Source organism: Tenrec ecaudatus, chromosome 5, assembly GCF_050624435.1.
Source record: "Tenrec ecaudatus isolate mTenEca1 chromosome 5, mTenEca1.hap1, whole genome shotgun sequence".
NCBI lineage: Eukaryota > Metazoa > Chordata > Mammalia > Afrosoricida > Tenrecidae > Tenrec > Tenrec ecaudatus.
This window is the reverse complement of record NC_134534.1, coordinates 184,666,974-184,694,099: the sequence shown is the minus strand read 5'-3', so window position 1 is coordinate 184,694,099 and position 27,126 is coordinate 184,666,974. Positions and strand designations below refer to the sequence as shown.

The 27,126-nt window shown below is 49.4% G+C and overlaps 1 protein-coding gene across 1 annotated transcript in view; it reads right to left on the bottom strand.

The window, feature by feature from the left end:
- Positions 1–27,126, bottom strand: part of ERC2 (ELKS/RAB6-interacting/CAST family member 2) — a 763,082-nt gene that overhangs the window by 252,438 nt on the left and 483,518 nt on the right. The window contains exon 13 of the mRNA XM_075550919.1: positions 3,239–3,374. Coding sequence (XP_075407034.1) covers positions 3,239–3,374 — 136 coding nt within the window. The remainder of the gene's footprint in view (positions 1–3,238; positions 3,375–27,126) is intronic.

Genomic DNA, 27,126 nt, shown 5'->3' with positions numbered 1-27,126 from the left:
GGAACAGTAGTGCTACAATAAAGTTCACGAGACAACAATAAGACGTTAATTTCCATAACCAGATAGGGCCTTGGTGGTGGGCAAGCTATATATAGGAGAGACAGAAACGTTGGTGTCATGAAGGACAGAATGGGACTGCATCGGCTCGGTCCGCCCGTGTGTACCACAGATGCTTTCTGCATGATTCTTTCAGCTTTCCTCACATCTCCATCTCCGCGGTCATCAGCACCTGTTGCGGACATCCTGACAAGTGCCAATTCTAAATTCTTCATATGCACGGGCTCCTTGTTCTCCACAGAGCACATGCATCACTGTCCCCATTTTACACACAAGGCGACGGAGGCTTAGGGAAATCCAGGAATCACCAGAGGAGACTCAACTGGTAAATCGGGACACCCAAGCATGTTTGCTCCCAGACGTATTGAAAAGAAGGAACACGGCAGCACTCTGTTCTTCATCGCTGAGCGTAGCCACCACAATCCACTGGTCGATTACAGCTTGTGCCCCCAGTGTGCCCTGCCCCTCCCACGTCAGCCGCACACAGCTCAAACCCCACCTGTTCCAGAACGGCTCTCAGCTGCACTCTCCTCATCTCACTGTCTGCAGTTGTTACATCATCGGGTGTCAGTTTGAGAGAGTTACACGTGAAGGTGTGGAGTCTGGCCTGTCAATCAAGATATAACCAATGAGGCCTCTGGGTGGGCGTGGCCTTCTCTTGAGAATTCTGGAAACTTCTGTGATTTCCTCTTTGGAGGTGGGAGATTCCCCCTGCCCCCTGCCTCCCCACTCTCTCTGCTGACTTCCTTGGAGACAATGCTATACTGACAAGACACAGGGTGCTACGCCCTGGGAGCTGGAGAAGCCGCCTGGATCTACCCTGATACGACCAGACCTCTGGGAACTGGAGGAGTCACATGGAGACCCCTGCCAGCGCTGAGATGCTCACAAATGCCACTGGATCCAAAGACTTTCTACCCACTGGCCTGTAATCGTCCTGCACTTGGAGTCATTGCATATGTTTTATGAGTCCGAAGAGGACTTTATAAATTGCTATTGAACATATGGGCTAAAATCAGACTTATGGGCTTGGACGGGACTGGGTTTGGAATGCTTTCTTAATGTACACATACCCTTTATGTGAAACTCTCTCATACACATATACGTGTCTATGGATTTGTTTCTCTACTCTACCCAGAGTACCACATTGTCTTTTCTCAGTTGTCTGGACATCTCGTCATCTAAAGACAGTCAGCAAAGGGCTTGAGTCCTAGTTATGCCACTTACAAACTGATCTCGGACACAGCCTCTGAGCCTCGTTCTTGTCCTACGCAGATGGGCCAATAGGAGCTTCTCTATCTGGTGACCATAGCGACACTCACCTCTTTCTGATGGGAGGACCTCGGTCTCCAGTTCCAACCTATGTCATTTGGATGAAATTGTCCTCTCCCTCATATGTTCCAGGTGACCACATGGCCCTGGCCTGGCTATTGATCAGTCCTTGAACTGTGGCCAGACTTACTAAGAAAGAAAATTTTCCTCCCCTTGGGGTGACTGCTCTTGTCGGATGTAAGATGCTTGCTGGTGGCGCCCATCGCCACCACTCGTGGAGAGTCCTCCTGAGAATAAGGCAGAGCACACACCTGAGGGCTGGATGGGGGCTGACCTGCTGATGCTCCTATTCGAATACCTGAAGCCAACTGGGACCGAAGTCCCCTTCTGGCCTTTTTAGGTAACTGAGTCAACGAATTCCCTTAGTCCATAAGAATAATAGGAATTAAATAAAGTAAGAGTTTGTTAAAGGCAGGTGTCCATCAAGAGCACCCAATACTCTTATTGTTCCTCTACCTGAGTTTCCTGAAGGTAAAAAGCCCTGTAGCCATATCTATCTCTATCGACTCCTTCCTAGGATACCACTCAAAAGCTTTGCAGACTCTGGTTTGCCCATCTGTAAAATGTGTCTGATTGATGGGAGGGACAAGGGAAAGGGTGTGTCTAATTATGAGAGTCGGATAAACTGCCAATTCTAGGTGACTAGTCGATTCATCTTAAGGGTCCAATCCGACATGTCCTATGGCACATGGGAAATCTGAGACTCACCGGAGTCTCATCTCCCCACAGTGTGACTTTCCACAAGCTATGAGCAAGCTGTCGACACTGAGTTCCTGCCTCACCCAAAGGTAGTCCTTGGTCTCATAGAGGACCAGACTCGTAATGAGCTAGCTCAGTCCACACTGCAAAGCAACAATCAATGCAAAGGAAGCTGGGGTGACACCCTGAGACACGTCCAGGGACCAGGTCGATGCACGTCCCTGAGACACGTCCAGGACCCAGAGGGAGTGACATTCTTGTTGACTGGGTGTCCCCTGGGTGTCAGGACCCAGGGGACGCATTCCCTACTCCAAGAGCTCAACTTCGTCGCTGTTCAATGGAAAAGACAAACGCATAAAGTAGGCACACCTACTGCCGTTATCTCGCTCTTCTCTCTTCCAGCAGGAGGAAAGCCGATGCATAACTGGACAAAGATACTAATTAATAAGCACAATGCAACCCTAACTCCAGCCGAGCAGAACGTCAGCTGTTCTGTGTAAAGGCGCCGGCATAAATACAGCAACTTCAAAGCAGAGGCCCGAGTTTAGCTTGAATGTTTTATTGAGCATATGGGGAGAGCTGCTTTGCCAAAACTAGGGCTGGTTAATGAGGAAAAATTGGTGCTTTCAGCCGGCTCGTCAGTTTCTGAGATAGGGAGCCTTCCACTGAGAGATAACTGTGTTCCACAGACAAGACAGCATAATGATCCCGTCTTAGAGGTTTGAACAAAACAGAACACGTTTTATAAACTGCCTGTGGTTAACTCAATGCATCATTTCCCAAATACCTTCTGTGATAATAGGCATGCATTTCCCTTCTACTAACCAAAAGCAAATTATATAATATCCTAAAAGGAAGACATTTCTATCTCTTAAGCTTCTTGCCCACTTAAGAGACGCAGTCCTTACCTTTGTGCAGTAGGTATGGGAAATCAGAGATGGAAGGCTCCACTGTAGTCAGCTTTTCTAGGGCGCCATTTTGAAAATGAAGCTCCCCCTCTCAGAAAGACCTGTTGATGTCCCTGGGCAAGCATGGTGAGCGCTGGACTCACAGCAAAGGCAAGCCGGCCTGATCGGTGCATCCTTCCCACCCTTTCAGGGAGCACCAGTCTCCAGGTACATCAGTATGATGAGCGGACGGTGGGACTCACCTGCAAGTGCTGGGAGTTCTCAGCCAGACTGTCCTCTCGCCGGCGGACTTCCTCCAGTAACTGGGCATTCTTCTTCTTCTCCAGCTGCTGGTTGTGCCGGAGATTGGCCACCTTCTTATTCTGATCCTTCATATGCCTGAGAAAAGGGAGCACAACTTGGTTACAGGCAATGCCCCAGCGAATCCGGTTTCCGGCGGGAGTCTCTAGGTGCCTGGTGTTGATAGAGGTGGGAGGGAGACACACTGGGACTGGCAGCTGTGCATTCATTCAAGCCCACCTCTGGACCACATGCTTGGGGTCAGGGCCCGGACAGTGATCGTCTCCACCCTCAAGGGTGGAGGAGAAGGCAGACGCATCCCGAGGAAACAGCTTACCAAACAGACACAAACTATGTAAACAATCACAATTATAAACTCGGGTTTATGAACGTACAAACAAAACGAAACCGACAGTGTGTGAGAGGAATGAACACCGGACGTGTGGGCAGGTGGTGTCGTCGAGGAAGATGTCTGAATACTCAGTGGTCACAGAAGACCTTGTTCAGAAGGCATGAGTGTGAATGCGACGTACACGAGCCCCCTAAGAGGAAGGCTGGCTGAGGAGCCCCCCACATTGAGAGAAGCACACGAGCAATTCCCAAGGCAGGCGAGAGCCAGGCCCTTTGAGGAACCAGAGGCCACAGTGAGGTCAGGGCAGGGGGGTCTAGAGGAAAGTGGTGGGAGGGGGGACTGCAACCGGAGGCCTAGAGCTCACAGGGTCCCAAGGTCTGTGATGAGGTATTTATTTTCTTCTAAGAAGTGGATGTTCTAATGATTATTATTCTTTCCCATTACATCCTTAGTCTGAGAACATAACTTATTACTTTGATTTTACAACAATTACCATCAATGTCAATGATCTTTATGGCCAGAAACCATGAGCATGGAGTAGGTTTTGCTGTGTGTATTTTCTAACAGGAATAAAGTTAAATAGAGGGGAAAAAAATAGCAATTCTGAGACTCCAATCAAGTACATTGTCATCACGTAGGTCAAACAGAATCATACTTTGGCTAATCAGAGAGTTTGGTCAAGTCCCTGGGGCATGGGAAAAGTTCTTAATGAATTCAACAGATGCCAAAGTGCAAAGTCCTACAGTGAACCAGTGGGTGGAAGAGCGAGGATCAAGGAAGGGTTAACAAAAGGCGGGATGGCCTCCATGTCGACAGTTTCACCAGCAGCAGTTAGCAAAACATTCCCCAGGTCTCGGCAACTGTGTCCGCTGCAGCTGTTAGACATCTAATCAAACCCGGAGGAGGCTGCAGGGCAGTGACTCCAGAGAAAGGAGGGGTGGGGAGCAATCCCGGGGAGCAGACCATGAAGCTCTGTCATGGGCGGTCCCCTTCGGAGGGAGAGAGTCCCTGATGGTACTCGCCAAACCCCCACCCACTGGACCCCACTGGCATTTCTCAGGCTCTGCTGGACCCTGGATCTGCCGCCTGTTTCTCAGGAGTGAAGTGCTTCTCCACACACCTCATTACAAATACATCACAGGTGCGAAGCGGACAAGGCGGTTATACGGGGCAACATATGAGGCAGGGTACATTTCCAGCATCCTCCTGCATTTGACTTTTCAAAGGAGGGGTGTTGAAGTCTAGCAATGAGTTTGATTGAAACCAAAACTTCCAAACAGCTATCAAGGTCAACCATGACCACCATCTTAAGACTGGATCTCAGGGATGGTTCGTATGATGGGCTATTACTGAGCGAGAAAGAGAAACGAGGCGTGCTGGTGCTGTACTGATTTACCTGTTGGCTCCAAACCACAAGGCGGGTAGTATGAAACCACCCGTGACTCTGCTGGAGAAAATGAGGCATCTTACTTCCGTCAAACTAGAAAGTCCCAGAGACCCACAGGGGCAGTTCTCGTCTGTCGTTTTGTAAGGTGACCAGACGTCCTGCTTTTGGCGGGACAGTCCCGATTTTTAACAATTTCTCCCGCGGCGTTTTTAAAAAGTCCCAATTTTTGGTAAGAATGCACGGCTGCCATGTGGCTATTTCGCCAGGATGAGTTTTAGCAATGGTGTCCCACTTTACCAATGTTAAAATCTGGTCACCCCAGGTATAAGGCATCATGCAAAAAAAACAAAAACGATATAAGTGTGTGTATGTATGTGTATATATGTGTATATGTATATATATACCATATTAAATGAAGGGGGAAGTGCAGAGTGGAGACCCAAGGCCCAAGTGTCGGCCAATGGAGATCCCCTCATAAAGGGGTTTAGGAGAGGAGATGGGTTAATTAGGGTGCGAGGTAGTACCGATGAAGAACACAGCTTTCCCCCAGATCCTGGATGCTTCCTCCCCCCAGCTACCATGATCCAAATTCTACCTTGCAGGCCTGGATAGGACAGAGGCTGTACACTGGAACATATGAGGGCTGGAGGCACAGGGAATCCAGGGTGGATGATACCTTCAGGACCAAGGGTGTGAGGGACGATGCTGGGAGAGTGGAGGGTGAGTGGGTTGGAAAGGGGGAACTGATTACAAGGATCCACATGTGACCTCTTCCCTGGGAGAGGGACAGCAGAGAAGGGGGGAAGGGAGACTCCGGATAGGGCAAGATATGACAAAATAATGATGTATAAATTACCAAGGGCACATGAGGGAGGGGGGAAAGGGGATGGAGGGAGGAAAAAAAAGAGGACCTGATGTGAGGGGCTTAAGTGGAGAGCAAATGCCTTGAAAATGATTGGGGCAGGGAATGTATGGATGTGCTTTATACAATTGATGTATGTATATGTATGGATGGTGATAAGAGTTGTATGAGTCCCTAATAAAATGTAAAAAAAGAAAAGAGGAGAAAAAAATGATTAGGGCAAAGACTGTACAGTGGTGCTTTATACAATTGATGTATGTATATGTATGAATTGTGATAAGAATTGTATAAGCCCCAATAAATTGTTAAAATAAATTTAAAAAAATATATATATATATAAAAGAAATTGAAAAAAAAACTTAAAAAAAATCTGGTCACCTTAGTTTAGGGTCACTGTCCTTCAGAATCGACTCAATGTCAGAGAAATGATACGGATCTTATACATTCTACAAGGTGCATGGACTTGGAGGACGTTACGCTGTATCAAATGAATCAGTCACAGAATGCACAAAGACTTCACGACCCATTTATTATGAACTAAATTATGTGTCCCCCCTCCCATTCTGTGTCAACTTGGCTGGGCCCTGATTCTCTGCATGTTGCAATTATCCTCCATTTCTCATCTGACGCAATCACCCCAGGTGTTAGAAGTCCACATCTCTGTGGCATTGAGGAATCGTTGTGGTGTTGATTGAGCAAATACACAGAGAAGCTGGACTCTGTGAAGAAGAATGCAGCCTCTGGATTCGAGGAAGGCTTCTTAGCAACCTGCGGTAGGAAGAAGACACAACCGTGCTCGCCGACAGAGAGGAGGACCTGAAGCACTTGCCGATGGAGATCGAGGACTGCAGCCTTCAGTACGGATGACGACTCAATGTCAAGAAGACCAAAATCCTCACAACTGGACCAACAGGTCATGGAGAAAAGAATGCAGTGACAAGGATGTCATCTTGCTCAGGTCCACAATCAATGCTCATGGTAGCATCCACCGAGAGGTCAAAGAATGCATCTCAGGGGTAAATCAACTGGAAAGCTCTCTACATTCCTGAAAAGGATGGATGTCACTTTGAGGCCTAAGGTGGGCCTGACCCAAGCCTTGATATTTTCAACTGCTTCATATTCAGGTGCAAGTTGGGCATCGGATAAGAAAGACCAGAGAAGAATCAGTGCATTTGAATTAGTGTGCTGCCGAAGAACACTGGAAGTACCAAGAGATGTCCAAAGAACAAACCAATCTGTCTTGGAAGAAGTATGGCCGGAAAGCTCCTTAGAGGCCAGGATGGTGAGACTGGCTCGTGTGTTTTGGACATGTTGTCCAGAAAGACGGTCTCTGGAGGAGGACGTCAAGAGGGATCAAGAGCAAGGCCCCAACAAGAGGGAAGGGCACCGTGGGTGCCTGCCATCGTTCAAACAGCACGGCCGCAAGGAAGGCACCGAGTTAGGCAGTGCTTCCCTGGGGTCACTGCACTTAGGGTCACTCTGAGCCGGAAGCAGCCTGATGGCACAAACACCCACGTGGCGTCCATGACCTAGGTTTAGAGGGAGTATCTTAATCAGCTGCGGTGCAATGTCCAGGATTAGATTGTATCTTGAGTCAGGCTCTGAAGCTATAAAAGGGTAGACACCAGGCAATCCAACCGAGGAAGGGCCTACAACCACCAGGAAGGAAGAGCCAGGACCAGTTTGCCCTCTGGACAGAGAGTCCCTGCGCTGGTGACCTCACAGGCAGGGGGAGCAGGATGTCCACCGATGTGAAAAGGATTCGGGCACCATCGACCAGAGGCAAGAGAGAGAGAAAGCCTTTCCCTATAGTCAGCACCCCGAGTTTCAAATGCAGCTTCTAAACCGAGAGGGAGCGCATGTGTTTGTGGCAGTTCAGTTACAGCCACACTAGAAAACGAAGTCACGACTTCCTAGCAAGTAGATAAAGAGAGAGACCCATGTGTACAAGGGGTTAGTTACCAGGAGCAGGAGGGGGAGGAGATCAAAGAGCAGTCACTGTTTAGGGACCACCACTGCCATCAAATCAATCTGATTCTGGCGCGCGAGGACTCTCCCCTGGGGGTCTGAGCCTATATCTCTTCATGGGACTAGAAAGCCTCATCATTCCACAGAGCGACTGGTGTTTTCGAACTACAGAGCTTGCTGGTAGCAACCTCACACAGAGCCACCAGGCCACCAGAGCTGTTGTCAAAGTTAGTGAGCTCCAGGGCTCAAGGGGAGTGGTGAAGGTTGTCACAGGATGAGCGTCATCTGTGACACAGCTGTGTCTGTAACACGTCCTGACTTCGCACCCGCTTTGTCACGCAGATGGCGACCACCATCCTAAAGTTCAGTTAAAAACAAGTAGAAAGTGTTTGCTAGCTTGCTGGGAAGCGCACACGGGCTTTGAAGTCTCTGGGACTTCGTGTCAGGATGTGCTCAACAGGGGAGGCAAATGTGTGTCCATTAGGGAAACTCAAACCTCGTTTCTTCTTATAATTTCCAGTTGGGAGCTTTGGCCCATCTACTCTGAGACATGGAAAAAGGCCGAGAACACCGTGGTGGGAGAGGGTCCACATGTGGTCACGGAGTGGGGCAACTGACAAAGCACTTGTGGAAAACCATCTGGCAGCATCCGCGTGGCGTGTGTAGCTTCTGCTTGAATGAGCCTCCTTCAGGGAAATGGTCTACAGAACCCTGGCGCGTGGGCACCCCTAGGCAGGCGCACAAACTTTTGTGACTGCAACATGGAGGTGAATGTTTGAAAACTGCCTTCTTGTCCCTCAGGAGGAAACTGGCTGAGGGAAGGAGGCACAGCACCATAGGAAATCCTCCCAAAATCCTCAAACTCACCGCCATCCAGGCAAGGCTGATTCCTCGCACCCCCTGTGGGCCTCCATGGCGGTGACCATTGATGAGGTTGGAAAGACCAGTCTTTCTTCCAAGGTGCGGCTGGTGGAAACTGCTGACTATTTGGCTTGGATCCCAATGCGGGACCGCGACGCCACCAGGCTTGTAGGATGGCTACGAAGATGCAGTGGAAACTGCAGCATCCCTGGGAAAGCCTTTCGGGACACCTTGCTCACTGGAAAGGACCACCAGCAGCCTTCAGTTCTCCGCACACAAACTGCAGTCCATCAGCAAAGTGAGCCCCCAGAAACTGAACAGGAGAGCTTTCCTATTTTATGTATTTGCGTGTGTGCATGTGTGTGTGATTGAGATATAAATACATGTAAGAAAACAGGCAGGTCTTTGTTGTACATCATTCAGTGGTTTTAGGCTAACCAAAATCTAGAGCACTGCTATCACCTAGATTTCTCATGTCCTTTTCTAAACCATCCCAAGCCACGTGGGTTTGGTCCTGGGTGGCCCTGAAGGTCATCTCCATGTCATCCCACAAGCGTGTGCTCTTTGTGTGTGACGTCTGCTCAGCAGAGCTTTGGGTATGCAACCACTTGGCTGTCTATCTTCTGATTAATGTCATTGGTGGATAGCATTCTACTCTATAACTATATTGCAGCTACACTAACCATGCCAAACAAGATGAAAATGCCAAACTGTTAAGAATGAAGGTGCGCTGGACATTCTTGCACACGCTGTGTGGACGTACACCTGCATGTCCCTTGGAGAAATCCCATGAGTGGCCAACAGGATGGGAGATCAGCACAACCTGCGTAGGTTATTTCTGGGTTCCCCAAGTCTCCCTGGAGCAGCCCCGGGGTTGTGGTGAACAACAAAGTCCAGAACCAGAATACCTGGGCCCACATGAGCAGTCGGGCGCCTTGTAGCAGTGTAACTTTGGGAAAGGCCCACAGCCTCTCTGTGCTTCAGCCTCTTCGCACATGAAACAGGGATAGGAATTGCACGGAACTCAGTGGGCTGTCGTGAAGACCTGGTGATGAGTGAGTGCCAAATGCTTAGAACAGACCCAGTATCAAGTCTGCTCTCTGTTTTACTCTTGACTTAGGGAACACAAGTGACCATTGTGTCTGGTAAAATACTTAGTGTTTTGGTTCCCACCCTGGAAGAGTGGGTGCTCCAAATGGCTCAGACAATGCACTGCTGAACGTCCTCTTAATCCTCTTTCCCATCATGTAACTTCCACCTGCTTTGCTCATAAGAACAGGATTTACATGCCTGGAAAGCTATCCTAATGCAAGCATTGCTGGAGAGTGCCACGCAACACAGGGAGTAAGCTGGGACCCAAGCAACTCCAAAGCAGATGGCGCACATGCGCGCGCACACACACACACACACACACACACACACACACACACACAGCTGCGTACGTAGGTCAGAGAAAGAACTTCCAATAACAGACACTTTTACTTTCGGTATTTCAGCACAGCCATACATTTTAGAAAGTATCATAAATAGCCTCAAGATATTATTATAGCTGGTACAGATGTGTCCCATGTCACAAGTGTGGTCCTTCCTTCCTGCTGTGGCTCCTTGACTCTTCCCCCGACCCCCACCCACCGCCCCACATATACAAGCTCTCTTCACGGAGCACGTGCTGGGCTCGCTGCAGGAGTCCCTCTAGAAAAAGCCAGCTCTCTGGCACTACACACCACGCCTCTGCTCAAGAGAAGTTTGGCTGCTAGTTTTGTTGATGGCCCACTTTATTTTTGCTCATGATATTCAAGTTTATTTCTATTTTGCAGTCATTTCCCTATGATTGCCAGACACATATATCTAATTAGATCATTTATATCTACACATGAATGTGTCATCTTCAATGTGTTCAAAACTATATATTCCTCACGAACCTGGTTCTTCTCCAATAGGTCAGGCATACTTATACTTTGATGCTGCTTCTTCATCTTCAACATTTTCAAAACGGAACTCATGATCTTCTCCTTAAACTTTCTTCTAATTCTTCCTGTCCGAGAAACAGCACTGACTTTTGATGGCACTAAGAGGTACAGGTCCCTTAAGTTATCCTTGGTTCGATTTTCCTAGCCCTCTGTATCAATAAACCACCAATGTCTTTGAACTCTACCAAATACTCTCTCTGAGACGTGTTTACTTCTTTCTGCAGTCTCTGGATGCAGCGTGGCCTAAATCTATCATGCAAAAACCTCTTAACATAGATCCCTTCCCTATTTTAACTTAGCTCCAAACTGATCATGAATATGGGATCTTATGTCACTTCTACCTAAGTGGGCCACTTTTTAAGGCCTTGCTCAAAGCTTCCAGAAGCTACCCAATTCCATCCTCCTTTGCTTTCCATTCAGCTTCTCTCCTCAGTCTGGTTCTCCTCCCCATTCACCCATCATCTTTCTCTGGAGGTGAATACCCACCAGCTTATGTCTCCCAGGATGCTCCACAACCCTCTCGGCAGTAACTGCAAGTAATTGCATTTAGGTCAACACCAAGATCAAGGGCCCAGGGGACCCTCTGTTCAGCAGTCAAACCAGCCCCGGATGTCAGGGCACCTCACAGCAGTACCAGTTACCAGGACAGAAAGGCATACCCAGAACTCTGCGGTAAAGAAGGGGTGAAAGAGAGGGGAGTTCCGATCAGAAATCTTGGAACATAAAACCTCCTGGAGGCCAAGAGGGTGTTCGTCTTCAGGCTTGTGGTAGGCAGCTCCACTGGCAAAACCTCCCGTTGGAGGAGAGGATCCGATCAGCCTGTTACCCAGTCTCATGAAATGGTTCAATCACTTGAGACCTAGGGGCTCACGAAGCAGTAGGTCAGATGCCTACCAACAAGGACTCAGTTGCCAGACAGACTTCATTCTACCAAGTGGTGTCTTTTATAACCCTTGTGCCCTTGGACAAGTTATCTCACTGACAGGACGTAATGGTGTTATGATCCTCGTGCTGGAGGTTAGGTTTTCCATGGCTAAGGATTGGCTGCTAAGCGAAAGGTTGGTGGTTCAACTCCCCCAGTGACTCTGAGAGTGAGGGGCCAGCTGCTGTGAAGATCACAGCCACGAAATCCCAGGGGCCGTTCGTTCTCCTCGGACACATGGGAGCCAAGCAGGGCTCCATCGCTCTCAGCACAAGGCTAGTTCAGTAATATCTAGCCTGGTCCTCCACACCTCAATCTTTGTCTAGAGCAGCAGTTCTCAACCTGGGAGTCCCGACCCCTTTGGGGGTCGAACGACCCTTTCACAGGGGTTGCCTGGTTCATAACAGTAGCAAAATTCCAGTGGTGAAGTAGCAATGCAAACAATGTTATGGTTGGGGGGGGGGGGAGTCACCACAACAGGAGGAGCTGTATGAAAGGGTCGTGGGTCGAGAGCATCCACCCTCCAACGGAGCCTCTCAGTTCAGCCAGAAGAAAGTCACCATCCACTGGAACAGGGTGTGCCCGAGATGTTAATGTAGTACAGCCCACACCGGTCACTGTGAGTCAGCAAGAGAAGGGTGTGCTTCTCCTCTAGCTATTTCATCATGGGGCAGGTCCCGAACCTCCTTCATCCCTCTCCACCATCCTGCCCCTAGACATCAATGGAAGCCAGGATTGAGCCCCAAGCCAGAGAGGAGGGCAAAGGAAGCTAAGTGGTAGAATCCGTGCCTTTCACTCAGGAAACCACAGCATGGATTCCCCTCCATGGCCACCACCTTTGCGTCCATGAGAAGCCTGTGGGTCAGCAGAGCTTCTGGATGAGCAAGCTGAGCTTTCAGAAAACAGCCTGACAGTCTCCTTCCCAAATCAGCGAATGGCAACCCTGTCAATGAGTCTGATCTGCAGCCCACTGTGGGGATGGTGCAGGACCATGCCGTGTTGGACTATGCTGCGCATGGTGCACGACAAGATGGAGGGGGGAGGTCTCCAGGAATGGAGAGCAGAGAGGACAGGGGCTCCTCTGTGACACAGAGGGACGCAGTAGGATTGGCGGGTGACCACCATCCACACAAAAGGGAAAAAAGCCAGGCTTGTTTCTCCCTTGCCTTGAGACTCGCTCTTTGGGCCGGCGGTATCACATAACACAATGTTCTGTGCAGTGAATGGTCCATGCACAGGTCAGTGTCCCAGGAGTCATCAGCTGGCCTGGCTCCTACGTGCGCTGTACCTAGTGCTCTCCTAGGCTTCCCATTGTGTCTGGAGAGATAGGTCCACAGCGGGCAGCACCGACACTTACTTTTCTCATCATTGACCTACATGCTAGGGTTGTGATTTTCGGCATCCCTCTCATGACAAACTGGACTATACACTCAGGCTTCTCAGTCCATGGAGCTGAGGGTGATACTGCTTCTCCAGTAGGCAGCCCCCAAGCAGGTTTCTGCCCACCCTGCCTGGTCGGCCAGCATCCTATGATTCAGTTGCTCCTACCTACACAAGCCCCAGGCCACAAGAGTCAAGTAGGGCAGAACGGGAAACGAGAAGGTAGCATCCCTATCTCCGTTGCCCTTGTGGCCACGATTGTGCCAGGCACTGTCCCTTCCTGCCTGGCCCATGATGCTCTTCTTCCTCACCAGCCTGCATGCCGCTACTCCTGCTGCCCGTGTGACCCAGGCTCCACTGGGAAGCGATAGTGAGCAGTTGAAAACATGCAACTGTTTCTCGGAGAACAGAACCCACATACCTGCAAACCCCTCAGGTGAGTGACACTAATGGGTCAGCTACCCCAGTGGTTCTCAACCTGTGGGTCACGACCCCTTTGGGGGTCGTACAACCCTTTCACAGGGGTTACCTGATTCACAATAGCAGCAAAATGACAGTGATGAGGTAGCAACAAAAATAATGTTATGGCTGGGGGGTCACCACAACATGAGGAGCTGTATGAAAGGGTGGTGGCATCAGGAAGGGTGAGGGCCACTGCACTCCATTCTCAGTAAGGCAGCAAAGACCACCTTTCTGAATCACAGACTGAATCTCTGCCCTGGTTTAGGAATTGGGCTACCATCTGCAAGGTTGGCCGTTCGAAGCCACCAGCAGCTCTTCAGAAGAACGACAGGGCTCTCTACCCGTCAACAGTGACAGTGTCAGAAACTCAAAGGGGCAGTCTCCCTGTCCTACAGGGTCACAGTGACCCGATGGCAGTGAGCAGGTGGGTGATTTAGAGCATATCCAGAGTTGATCCCCTCACTTGTGGAACTCCTCCGAGGTCCAGGTCCTGCCTCCTCAAGTCCTACGCAATCGCACCTGCTCCACCCGCTGTCTTTCCATCTGTATTTTGAACACTCTGAGGTTTTGTCTTTGGAAACTCTGTATCTCCTCTGTATCCCCGGTCGTCATCACAGCTGGCTCACGCACACCCCCTGGAACAGTGTGAATGGGCTGTCCACAAGGAAGCTTCCTGACATTTTCTGTGTAGAGAGTTGGGCCCTTCTGTTACAGCCTCTCAAATCACACTGCACCTGCCTAACCACCAGTCACCTAGAACCCCTGAGAGCAGAGTGGGGTATCCATTGGGCTACTAACCACAAGGTCAACGGCTGGAGACCATTGCTCCCTGGTGCCAAGAAGAGGCTTTCCACTCAAGTGGAGTCAGTCAGACACCCACAAGGATGGTGACATTGAGGGTATTGAAACAGTTAACAGCAGACTGACAGTCTGTTCTCACTTATGCTGCCAAGAAAGGTATCCCGGAGTCTAGAACTAACATCGGCAAACACTCTGTAAAGAGTCAGACAGTCAATAGCTCAGCAAATATTGCAGGCCACATGGCCTCCTTTGTGACTACCCAACTTTGTCACAGCGCGAAAGCAGCCGTGAAGTCTATGTCCACAAATAGGCATGGTTGTGTTCTAATGACACCTTACTTGTTTATAAGACGTGGTGGCAGATTGGTTTGGGCTGTGGGCCAGAGTCTGCCAACCTGTGCTCTAAGACTCAGACAAGCAGGGCTCACAGCAGTCACAGGAGCAAATGCTCGGGCCTCTTGCTCTGCGCGCTCACGGGACAGGCTCTAGGTAAGCCCTGTACGTTGATGAACTTGTACGGACACCAGCAAGAACCAGGAGCTGTTGAGTTGGGCCCCGCGTGAGCCCCGCCCAGAGGTCAGAAGGACCATGCTCCAGAAAGTTCTTAGTGGCTGGATTTTTTGGAAGTAGAGCCCCACACCTTGCTGTCAAGCCACCTCTGGGCAGACTCAAACCTGCAGCCTTTTGGTTAGCAGCAGTGCACGTGAAATGCATGCACTGCCAGGAAGTCCATGAGTCCTTTTGGGCAGCGCCTACTTACTTACCCCTTCAATGGACGAGGAAACTGCCCCTTAACACAGAAGTAACCAGTAGGAGCACTGAGAATGCCTCCACAGTTCCTCAATGGCATATGATGCCAACCATCTCTGGGGAAGCTCACAGAGTCCGCTCTCCACCAATCTGCCTTCTCTTCCCCAAAGCAGCCTGAGAACGTTCTAGGACTCAGCACCAGAAATTCTCAGGACACAGAATTGGCTCTGCAGTCCAGCCCCTTCGAGGCATACACGCAAACTTCGAGGGGAACCCTGAGCAGCCATCAAGTTGACTATCAGACAATTGGATTCAGATAAGTGAACTGTCTGAGAATGTTAGTTTTCTATCGAGGGAGCTAGGGAATGGGAGACAGAAGCTTAACAGCTCCAAACGTCAGGATGGTGGCGATGGTTACGGAAATGAGGTTGGAGAGCAAAATGACCAGAGAGAGCACCGCACAACTTCCCCGTGAATCTCTGTCCCCTGCACCCATTCGCCCCAGTGCGACAGCTTCTGCACAAATTACAGGGTTCCTCCACTGTCCAAAAGTAGAGGGTGAAGCCTTTGGCAAGCCGAAAAGGCACACAGGGCAGAAGAAGTTAGAATTTATATGGGAACCAATTTGGAGGGCATTCCCCAACTCCCAACAACAGCCTGCCAAATCTCACCAAATAATGCTAAATCTCACCAAATAACACTAAATCTCACCAAATAAGGCCAAATCTCACCAAATAATGCCAAATATTACCAAGTAACACTAAAAAGAAAAACACTTAAAGCTAAATGAAATCCTAAACTAACACTAACACACGAGGGGTCTTCAAAAACATCGGTGGAAAATGGGATGAAAAGCTCATAAACTTCTGGAAGCCCCTTCCTCCCATGTCACAGACACGGCTCAAGGCGACGCGGAGCGTCGATCCAGGCAGGGCTTGTGGGTGTCATGCTCCCGGCTCGGTGCTGCCTCTTCGCCAGACGCGGGGCTCTCCTCTAGCTCTGCCCAGCCTTTTCCTCCATTGCAAAAGCCTTCAGATGTCAGATGTCTGTCAGCTAGCAACGAGAGGTTCTCAGGTGGCTCTTCCATCAGGTCAGGGAGCATCGAACAAACGCTCAAAGGCCCCCTGTGCTAGTCTGCAGCTGGGCCCCTCCGGAGCAGAGGTGCCTGGAGGGTCTCACGTCCTTCACCTTCATGCCATCCTACGAGCGCGGTTGAGAGATGGTTCAGTCACTGAAGACAAAGAGAAGCCCAAAAAACCAGGGAGGGTGTAGAGAAAGATAGCGGCAAAGACAAAAATCGACTCTCAGGCGTGAACTGACACAGGACCTGATGTGAGACAGAAAGTCCTGCCCAGCTCGAGCCCCATCGCATCACGTCTCTGTGCACATCATTTGCCTCCTTTCAAATTAAACAGTAGAATCGGACGCGTTTCAAACACAGCGTTCCGATGGCTGCCACAATCCATGGAGAGCTGCATTCCGCTAAGAGTCGACGACTCTACCATTAGAATAGGCACATCAGGGACGATTCGGTAGGGTGTCTGTTGTATTTACAGCTTTATGGCAAGAAAAAAATATAAAACTGTGAAAAGTGACCTCCAGGGGGCTAATATTGGAGGAAATCAACACTTCCAGTCTGGCCAGGGGCTGAGGCCAGAGAACCCAAGCAACAAGGGCTGGGGCCTTCGTGCAGGCTACACCGGCGCCTGGTGTGTGCACTCAAGATTGAGCACGTGGCATAGAGGGAGACAGGAGAAGACAAAAATCCCATGTGCTGATTTTTCCAAATCAGAGTTTATTCTCTGTCCTCGCAGAAGTCCGTGTGGAAATACTATTAAGTCATATTACATCAAGCTCTGTGCTAAAAATGGCAAAAAGAGAGTCCCAGTCCATCAAGCATCCTCATCATATCCTGACTTTATCAAGAACTTGACATTAGAGAGGTTGAGAAAGTTCCCCAGCAGCCTACAGTTAATACATAGGGAATCTAGAACTTCAGTCATTGCTTGCACGATGCAAAGCTCTCACTGCCTATGTCAAATAATAAAATCTCATTGCATATTCCTATGAGATTGGGTCATGAAACTAAAGACTGCCTAACTTTCCTTCTTTCCTTTGTCTCTTTCTTTGCCCAATAGAAGCAAAGCACTCACTTCAATAAAGCGCGCTATTCTTTCTTTGGGATTTGGTTCACGTAGGAGATGCTTTATCAGAGCACCCCAGAGATCACTGGGACCAGCACTCGCTCCATTTGTATCACTGCATAACACATGATCGCACACTTGGCGGCTTTCAACAACACGCATTTAGGATCTCCCAGTCTCTGTGTGTCAGGCAGCTGGGCGCAGTTTATGGGGGTCCTCTGCTCCCAGCTTCACAGGCTAAAATCAAGGTGTCAGCTGTCATGCATGCTCATCTTAGGGCTCTGCTGGGGAAGAACACCCCAAGCTCACTGAGGTGATTGGCTCCTGGCCTTTTGCTGGCTGCTGCCTGACTCAAGCCCTGGATGGCGCCCCCAGATCTTGCCACATGGCTCTCTTCATGAGCAGTCTGCCCAGGGCTGCCTGCGTCTCAGGGCTAGCAGATGAGGCAGCTGAAACACAGCCATATATAGGGCAGCATCACCCAGGGAGGACATCGGTCCCCTGTGCCAGACAATGTCACCGATCCAAGGGGGGCACCCCGTCACCCTTTTCAGATTCTGTTGCCTGCACTCATGTGGGGGGCACTATTTCTACAAAGGTGTGAACGCCCAGGGACAGAGGTCTCAGACGCCTTTGAGAGCTCTGCCCGCCTCAGGTGCTGTCCAGTAGAAATCATGACGTGGGAGTGTCCTTACACCTCTGCTGCCCGATATCCACTGGACAATTGAAATGCAGCAACGGAGGCCACGGGGTGGATGTTTAAAATTTCACTCTAATTTAATCCATTTAAATGGAAATAGCTACAAGTGGCTAGTGCTCACCACACGAGGCAGCAAAATAACTGGACATTAGCCAGTGGCAGCATGTGGATGAATTTGAAGGTGCCCCCACTTCTGCCAGAGAAAATTCTGACTAGAGAAGTCTGATGTGCTAGGAATCCTTCTACCTGCCGAGTGACAAAGGACTGAATTTCGTCTCTGACCCCGCTTCTGGGACACGAAGAACAAATGGAGGAAAGTGGGAGGACAACCAAGGGCTCAATACAAAGTACCCCCGACCACTCAATGGCTCTGGTCCAATTGTATCCATTTCAAAGGAGGTGCCAGAGGAAGAGGCAGCCGAAAACTCACGAGCAGAGAGTAACTACCTCCAAATGAAAAGACGGCTCCTCTCTCTCATATGCTCAACCCTGCTGCTGTGCACCTGCCTCAGAACGAACCTGGGGGACAGAGGAGGGCAGACCCTCAGGGGCTACCATGTTACAAACAAGGATGTCACCTTGAGGCTACGGTGTGTGAACCCAGCCTTAATCCTTCTCAGCGGCCTGGTAATAGACATGAATGATGGACAGAGGAACCGAGGGTGTGTTGAAACTACGGTGTTGGTGAAGACTATTAAAGGTGCCACAGAGTGACCAAACAACTCACAAATCTGTGCGGTCCGGGGAATGGCCAGAAAGCTCTTTAGAAGTGAAGATGGCATGACGTCATCTCACCTCCTAGGGAACATTGCCAGAGGGACCGATCCCTGGAGCAAACACCATGCTTGACAAAGCAGAGAGCCAGTGAAAACGAGGAAGAACTTCAGTCCAACAGACCGATGGACTCAGTGGCTGCCAACCTGGACCCAGATAGCGCCAGCTGTGATGACACAAGACCAGGCAGTGTGTCCTTCTACTGGACAGAGGGTCTCCAAGGCCTGGACGTGACTGGACAGCGCATCACCACTGGTCATCAGGGATGTCGGCTGCCACAGGTTTCTCCCAAGAAGCCTCAGTGTGTTCAAACCACCTGCCTTTTGCTGAGTGCCCAAAGGCTGCCTCCCGGTGCTCTCAGGGACTCTGGGCAGCATGCTGCCTGTAGGTGGCTATTTGCGTACCTTTGGAATGACTTCTCTAACCTGCGTCTCATGGTTCTGCTCTTCAAGAACAACTTCGCCACTTAGAAACCCAGGCAGTTCTTGGGGACGGTTGACCTGACAGTCTTCATTTTTTTCTGTGATCAAGCTTCTTCTGAACCATTTCCCCCAGTGTAACGTCAGACACCTGGAAGACCTAACTCACAGCCGACAAGGGGTGACAGTAATTTCTGCATCCTTTCCTTTCCCAAGTATGTATCCCCATGACAACAGGCTGCCAAAATAAATGCCTGCTCTTCCCATTTTGCTTCTCGTAACTCAAATCTCTTCTAACCCCTGGTCTGACATGAATGAGGAAAACAGAAACAGTGGTGGGTGGTGGATGAAACCAGAATCAATGAAGGATCATAAAGTGGCAGAATTATTGGCAGAGAGGGCCTAAACCACTTCCCCCCGGTACCACAAGGAGAGGCAGCTAGCTAAACCACCCCCATATTTGCCTCAACAGAAGACCACTTCCGAATCCCACCACTGCGATGCCACCTGACTCACTCAGAGTCCCTGAATGATCTGGTTTTTCCCAACTCCGCTCTTCCCAAATGGCATTGTGGCAGCTCAGCCTTGGGGGTGTTCACAAGTGTTACCCATCAGGAACTATGGCCAAAAGGAAAAGATGGAGGGAGGGTAGGGATCACGTAGAGGCAGCCCTCGGGTTAGGAATAAGATCCATACCTAAGTGTGTCTTGAAGTGGAATGTGAAGGTCAGGAAGAACAGACGCTCCCCGTTCTTAGTGAGCCAGACTTGCCGGGAAGGGCACCGTCTTTCTTGTGGTTTCACAGCACGTGTAGCAATTGAAGACGACTGTGATGAAGACTTGTTAGGAGGCGGAGTTGAGGCAGGTTCACTCGTGTCAAACGGAGGGAGAGGAAGAGGGACCTGAGGACTTAGTGCAAGGCCGAGAGCCGAGATACAATGTCCATGAGGTTCTTACCCTGCCGGCTCTGGGGAACTTTGGGAGACTGTCCAAGGAGGGACATGGGGGGTTTCTTTACTGGGCTTCTTTGGAGCAAGCGCTTTTCTCCTCAGGATAACCCCCTGAATTACTGCTCTGAGGGTCCAGTCTGCAGAACAGACCCTAATGGTTCACCTCAATGATGTGGTCACACCATCACCACCTGCAGTGTCTAGATATTGTTTTTTCCGTAACTATTTTTACTGTGCACACACTATAACCTTAGGGTCTTCCTAAGCAAGAATCAACAGGAGCCTCTGCTTGACCTGCACCCTATGGATTTTTCTAGGGCTCAAAAGCATAGTTAATTAAGCACATGAACATTCATCTCCTCCACCTCATTGCCTCCTAGTTTTTAACCATCGGACAAATAAAACAGAAAGATGATTGTGGAAATGACTAAAGCCATGGCTAAAAAAATAACCAAACCAAACCAAACTCCTGGGCATTGAGTTGAATCTGAGTCACAGCGACCCCACAGGACAGAGGAGAACTGCCCCTCTGTCTCTCACATGGACACCCCCCACCCCCACCCCCATGGGTGCTCGCTCCTTCAGGCAAGGGATCTCTCCACTGGGTCCTCCAGGAAAGACCAGAAGCCGTCCGAGTCTGTGAAGGCAGAGGGACAGATGGAGGAGATGCACTGGGATGTTCCATCCAAGAAAACGATTTTCCCCAAGAAGGGCTGAGGTTGGGGTAAGGACCAACGTTTAGAACACTCCTAAAGGACAATGGATGAATGCGCATCAGACATCAGGGCACAATTCACAGAAGAGGACCTGTTGAAATCACACTTAGAATTTCTACTCTAGCACGTGGCAAGTCATATTTTCTTTTTGTTCCACTTTCATGAAGAAAACACCATCGGTATTAGTTCCGTGGACAAGAAAAATATTTCAAAAAATTTCAAGATCAAGTAGGGGGAGAATGTGAATTTACCCCTGCTGTGCCTCCACACACACCAAAATACAGGATGTTTTTTGCTTACCCTGCACAGGGGTGCAGAAAACTTTTAAGAACATCTGCAGATCATTCCTGAATTCTTTACTGTTGTACTTTCTTTATCCGAAAGGGAGATCTCCCCCTTTCTGAACAGAAGAAACCAAACCTTCTATAAAATCAACGCTTCCCCAACCCCAACTAGGAGGAGTGTAAAATGCTACCAGAAAACAGGTCATCGGTTCGGAAATAAGGTACTTGTAACACGTGCTAAGTGGCATGTACTTTTAATTAACCAGTTTTCTTCCCATCTGACTTTTTTAATGCATTTTGCTTAGACTGCTAGAAACACAGGCTACTGGTGTCCACGTGCACGTAGATGCGACAGAGGAGATGTGGCCTCCCTGGAGGTCGCTGGCGCTTCACTTCTAGATCTGCATCAGTGAAACTGATTCAAGGAGAAGTCCTCATAACATCTGAAAACATGATGGTTTTTAACAAATTACACACACACACACACACACACACACACACAATTTCTCCCTGACTGTACTGCTGGGAGTGGGATATTTTATGATAGAGTTTTACAAATCTCTACAAACTGGAAGCGTTTCCTGGGCAATTTATCAAGTGGAACTTTTATGTGAAAACATATCTGGATTGAGCTATTCACAAACGAATCCCACAAGTGGCAATGACTAATTATAAGTCTTGGGCCTCTGCAGTCCGCTGAAATGCTTTTTCTTCAGGCCATTAAAAACCACCATGACAATGTACAAATTCAGCAAGAAAGAATAAACTGTGAGAAGTTACAATTACAGCGAGGGGAGCTATTCTGAGTATGTGACCTCCGCGTGAACACGATGCCCTTTGATCGGAGCCCACGATGAGTCTCCAGCCCCTGCTCTGCTAGGTCTGTGTGGCCCCCACTCAGGGCAAGAGAGGGGTGCTAAACCACGAAGAGCTGCTCGCTGTGCATTCCCGATGCAAAGACAACTGTACGCCAGCAGCGCCCTGCTGGATTTCTCGGCAAGGTTCTTTTGCTGATAAGAACTTTAAAAAATACCAATGCTCCCCGCCTTTTTTTAAAAAACATTTTCCCTTGTCTTATACAAAGCATGCCCACTCCGCTGACTACATAGAGGTCTATTTTCCTCAGAATCCAGGCAGCCACCACTGCAGAGGGGTGAGATAAAGCCCTGCTTATCAAGATAACAGTTTCCCCACTCAAATGGACACAAAGTATACTCAGCCTGGAATGATTAAAATGGCCACATTCTTAGCAGGTGAACTCCTTCCTTTCCATCCGTCCCTTGCTAGCTCAGAAACAAAGTAGCCGTCTGAACAGCCTGCAGCGATCCTTTCCAAGTGCCTCTCTTGCCCTACAGCTATGTAAAAGTGGAGTTAATTCATTTTTTCCTTTATGAATTACTGGCTGTCAAGAATCTGAGAAAGCTTCCAGGCGTTAATGGAGACCTCTGCAGGGAGAGACCCTGGGCTTGAGACCCCAAGGATATTCTGAGATATCCAGAGAGGCTAGAGAACTGACAAGCCCTTGGGAGGGAGAACAGCAAAAAACGGCGCCGGAGAGATCCAGATGGTCCTCTCTAATCACGGCAGAGTGCCCATTCAGTGAAGACTGGCATCCCACACCACCACGGGCCACGCAATGACAAGCTTCCCTTCTCTGAGTCCCAGCAGACTGGTCATTCCCAGGCTCCCCCCATGAAGCCCCTGTGTGGGCTCTAGGGGCCTGTGGGAGGTCTTGCTTCCAAACACCCAAGGGTCTGATCGCCAGGTGGGCCACATCCTCCTCCCAAGCTGCCCGGAGGGCTGTGGTGCTGGGGGTCCTCGCTCCGTCTGCTCATCAGAGCTATTTCCACATGACTTACAGCAATAGAACTGCCAGGGGTATTTATTCGTTTGGCTAACAACTAAAGTTGGGGGTGGTGGTGGAGGATAATCATAGCTCACTGGAGAGACTTTAATAATTTATTTTATGGCACTATAAAATGAGGCCATACCCTGAGTTTTTAAAAGAGTAAATTACTTGGTTGCAAGTGACTAAAATTTTGAAGTTCAATCACATCAAGAGATACACACGCTAACAGAAGACACAAGGCGAGGATCTCCTTCCAGGGAAGCTAACATATCGCTGAAGTAGAGTTATATCTCTTTGATATAAGAAGTGACCTTGAGTACGCATGTAGGAGTGTGTGCATTTGAGGCTAAGTTTAGACTGCAGAAAAGCTCTGACAATTTGATGAACTGTCCCCAAGCCTACTTCATTCTACCCTCAGAAAGCAGCACCAATGTAAAGCTGTCAACTGATGATGTATTCATGAGCAACAGATCTCAATTATAAATTGAATAGTACAAATTCACTCCACTTTCCTCAGAGCATAATTTTTCTAAGCTATCATGCTCCCAACTTAACCAAAAAGTATCAACACTTGCATCCTGGACAAGATCTTAATAGGATATACATCACAGGCAACGAGTGTTAAAGGAGCAGAATTCAACAAAAGGGAGAAATCTTCCATCCAGTAAAGGGCTAGGATTCGGAACATAAAAAGGCTATCAAAAAATCAATAAAAAGAAAAATATTCCACCTTTTAAAAGAGCACAGGGTTTGCATAGCTAGTTCTCCAAAGAAGTTATATGAGTGACTGACAAGCTCTCCACCCCGCTGTTTGTTCTTGAGGGAATGCAAACCCAGGTCACAATGAGGTGCCACTATGGTGGCAACATAACAGACAGAGACGACAAGCATGGGCAGGGATGTGGTGAAACTGAGGCCAGTCTGCCCTCCAGGGAGGCCTCGCAGCATAGTCCTTATGAGGCGGGCAGCTCACTGCAAGGTCAGCACTGGGAGGAGGCTTACTTCTCCTAGAAAGAGTGCTCGTCTTCCAAGCCTGCACAGGCAGTTGTCCTGAGTCCGAGTGGGACCCTGGCAGTGGGTCTGCTGGCCATTGGTAGTGCCGTGAAGTGGCCCGGCTGCCATGGGAATCAACTGGGCAGCCCCTGAGAAAGTGGCATGTGGAGTTCCAGTGTGACCCAGAAATTCTACTCCTGGGGAGGGGATACCGCAAATAAGGAAGCCACTGCTCACACAGGATTGGGCACTAGACATTCAGGATTATCCACAAGAGCGAAGAAGGCAGAAGCAGCCCAGCAATGGCAGAGAGGCCTGCGGGCTTAGAAGGCTGATCTTTTGGTTAGTGGCCAAGTGTCCTAGAAACTATGCCACCGGGGCTTCTTGATGAAAAAAACAAAAAAAGAAGAAGAAGCCTGGCAGGGCCATGAGAGAGGGCACTCTTCAAAAATAAAAGTGAGAGGAGTACTGATTGATCCACGCTACAATGCTGGGCAGCCCGCAAAAACATGATGCAAGATGGAAGCACAGCAGTCCACGAGGCAGAGAGCCTGAGTGGCTTCCAAGGGCTTGGGGAGGGCAGCATGATGAATGGCTGCTGTTGGGAACACAGCTTCTTCCCGGGGGAGCAGAAGCACCCAGATATTCAATAGCAGTAATGACTGATGGCCTAGTCTTATGTGTACAAAGATACCAGACAGTACACTTTAAAGGGGTTAAGTTTACAGGGGGTACTTGAATAATGTCTCCATATAAATGATACTTGCTATCAATGAAAAATTAAATAATCAAAAGAATTCATGAAAAGAAAGTAGCATTTTCCTTTCTCTTCACGCTGCCCAGTCCCAATGTCATTTAGGGGCTTTGGTTGTTTATTTGTTTTTGGTCCATATTTCTGGGCATTTTGTAAGCACGATACAAGCAGAAACACAACAACAAAGCACCAAGCCTCCTTGGAATAAAATGGCCAATGCTAGACAGTTTACAACGTACCTGGGACATTCCCCTCCTCGGGGATACGGCATAGAGTGTGGAAAAGAGGGCTGGAGAGGACTGCAAACCCAGCCCTTGGGTGTGTGTGGGGGGGAGGGGGAGCAAGGATCTGTAAGCTTCTCTATAAGATCAATGAGTTTCCAATGCCCAGTGAACGACAACACCTGGATGTCTCCTGGCTACCACCATATACCTGAAACGAATCTCTCAAATGTCCCTTCGTCAGAGCCAAATACCATCCAACATTCTTTCGCCATCAAAATCAGCCACCAGTGGAGGCACTGAGCAAACCTTCCTCCTTCCCAGCACTGCACACCCCACTGCCCCCCACCCCACACACACACAGGTTCTGTCACTTCACTGAATTTTAAAGGTCTCTCTAAACAGTCTGCCTCATGTGGTAAAGTTTGTTATGGGGTCGATTCTGGCTCGTGAAAGTCCAGGTGTGTGAGAACAGACCTGTGCTCTGGTGGGTTTCCTATGAGGTGTCTTCGAGTGGACTTACCTGGTCCACCTTTTGGGTGAACAGCTGAGCTCCTTCCCCATTTGCCTCATCCAAACAGCTACCTCTGCTTTGTTCTTTTTGTGGCCAAATTAGTTCATGCCTCTGTTTTCTCTGCCCAGACCCTGAAAAATCCATCTCTGGCTTCCCTGTTGCTAGTCTAGCTATCTATCTATGCGTCCTTCAAAACAAAACAAAACAATAACAAAAAAAACAAACTCACTGCCAACTCGATGTCAGCTCATAGCAAGCTGTCAGCTCATAGCAAGCTGACAGGACAGAGTTGTTGCCTGGGTTTCTGAGACTAACTGCTTATGGGAGTAGACAGCCCTATCTTTCTATGGTGCACCAATCTCTGTCAAGGAGCCCTGCTGGTGCACTGGTTAATGTGCTCAGGGCTAACCAAAGCATTAGTGGGTTGAACCTAGCTGGCAGTCCCTTGAGGGAAAGCAATGCCAATCTGCACCTGTACCAGTTTGCCTTGGAAATGGGGGGGGGGGGGAGAGTTCTGCTCTCTCTTACTGTGCCAGTCTGAGTTACAATGAATGCAGTGGCAAGGGGTTAGTAGCCCTGGTTGTTTGGTTTGTTTCTTTGTTTGCTTACCCGTGGACCAGCACTGATGACATGGAGGTGAAGAGTTTACCATCTATCATTAGATAGCTCCAAGTTTCATAGACGTTGACAAATTATCCTTTCACAACATGACCCTGTGCTGCCCTTTGGAGGGTGTCCCACAGGGAGTGACGTGTGAATTGGGGCTTGTGTTCAACAGCAGAGGAGTGGGGAGGGTTAACACAGTCTGGGGGGAGGGTGTGGTTATAAAGGCAGCGAGGCAAACATCCCGTGGAGAAGGAGGGGCGGAGTGTAAGAGAAGATCCGTCTGTGAAAGTTTCCAAAAGCTGGGCAGTGTGAGTGGAGCTGGAGGTGTTTCCCAACATGCGGCGGGTGTCTTAGGCACAGGGCTTGCCTCACAGATGGGGAGTCCTGATGGCACACCAGGGTAAGCAGGGAGCCACTAACTCAAAGGGGAGGTGGTTCAAATCCCCCAAAGGCTCTGCAGTGGGAAGACCTGGTGATCTGCTTCTGTCCATATTACAGCCAAGCATTCTCTCTCGGCAGTTCTGCTGGGGGTTGGGTGGAGGCGGTGCCATGACACCTGCCTGGAGGCCCCTGTGGTGTCTAAGCACTGAGACGGAGCAAAGAATGAAGGTGCTGCGGCAGCAGGCCCAGTCAGGGCAGCACCAGGCCCCTTGGAGTGTTTGACAGAAGACGACAGTATGGGGAACCCAGTCTAGGAATGAGTGTCATGACACGGTGGTGCCAGGGCCGGTGTGGCAGACGGTGACCCTCTGAGACCTTAGTCTCTTAGGGGAACAGACAGCCTCCTCTTTCTCCCACTGATCACACTGCCCAATGCCTGCCCCACTGCCATGGGGACAGTTCTCCTCTGTGCTATGGGCTTGAGATGAATCTAACATGACTGACAGGTACTTGGCATAGACAGTCTCAGGTGATTTAAATCTTACAGAACCGAGCTGACGGTGTGAGAGAAACAACCTACACCCAGCATGGGAAGGGAGAGGCCAGCAGTGTAACCCCAACCCTCTTCATCCAGGGGACTGAATGAAAACAATCTCTGCCTGGGCTGAGCAGGCAAGCCAAGCACCCAGACAAGGTGGAGAGAACCACATCTCCCAGCAGCCAGGAGAAGGAAGACACAAGCATGAATGCTTCCTAGCCTGCAGACAAAGTCAGTAAAGTGAAAACGAGCTTCAAGTTTAAAAAGCAATGAACAAACTTTTAGAAAGTCTTGT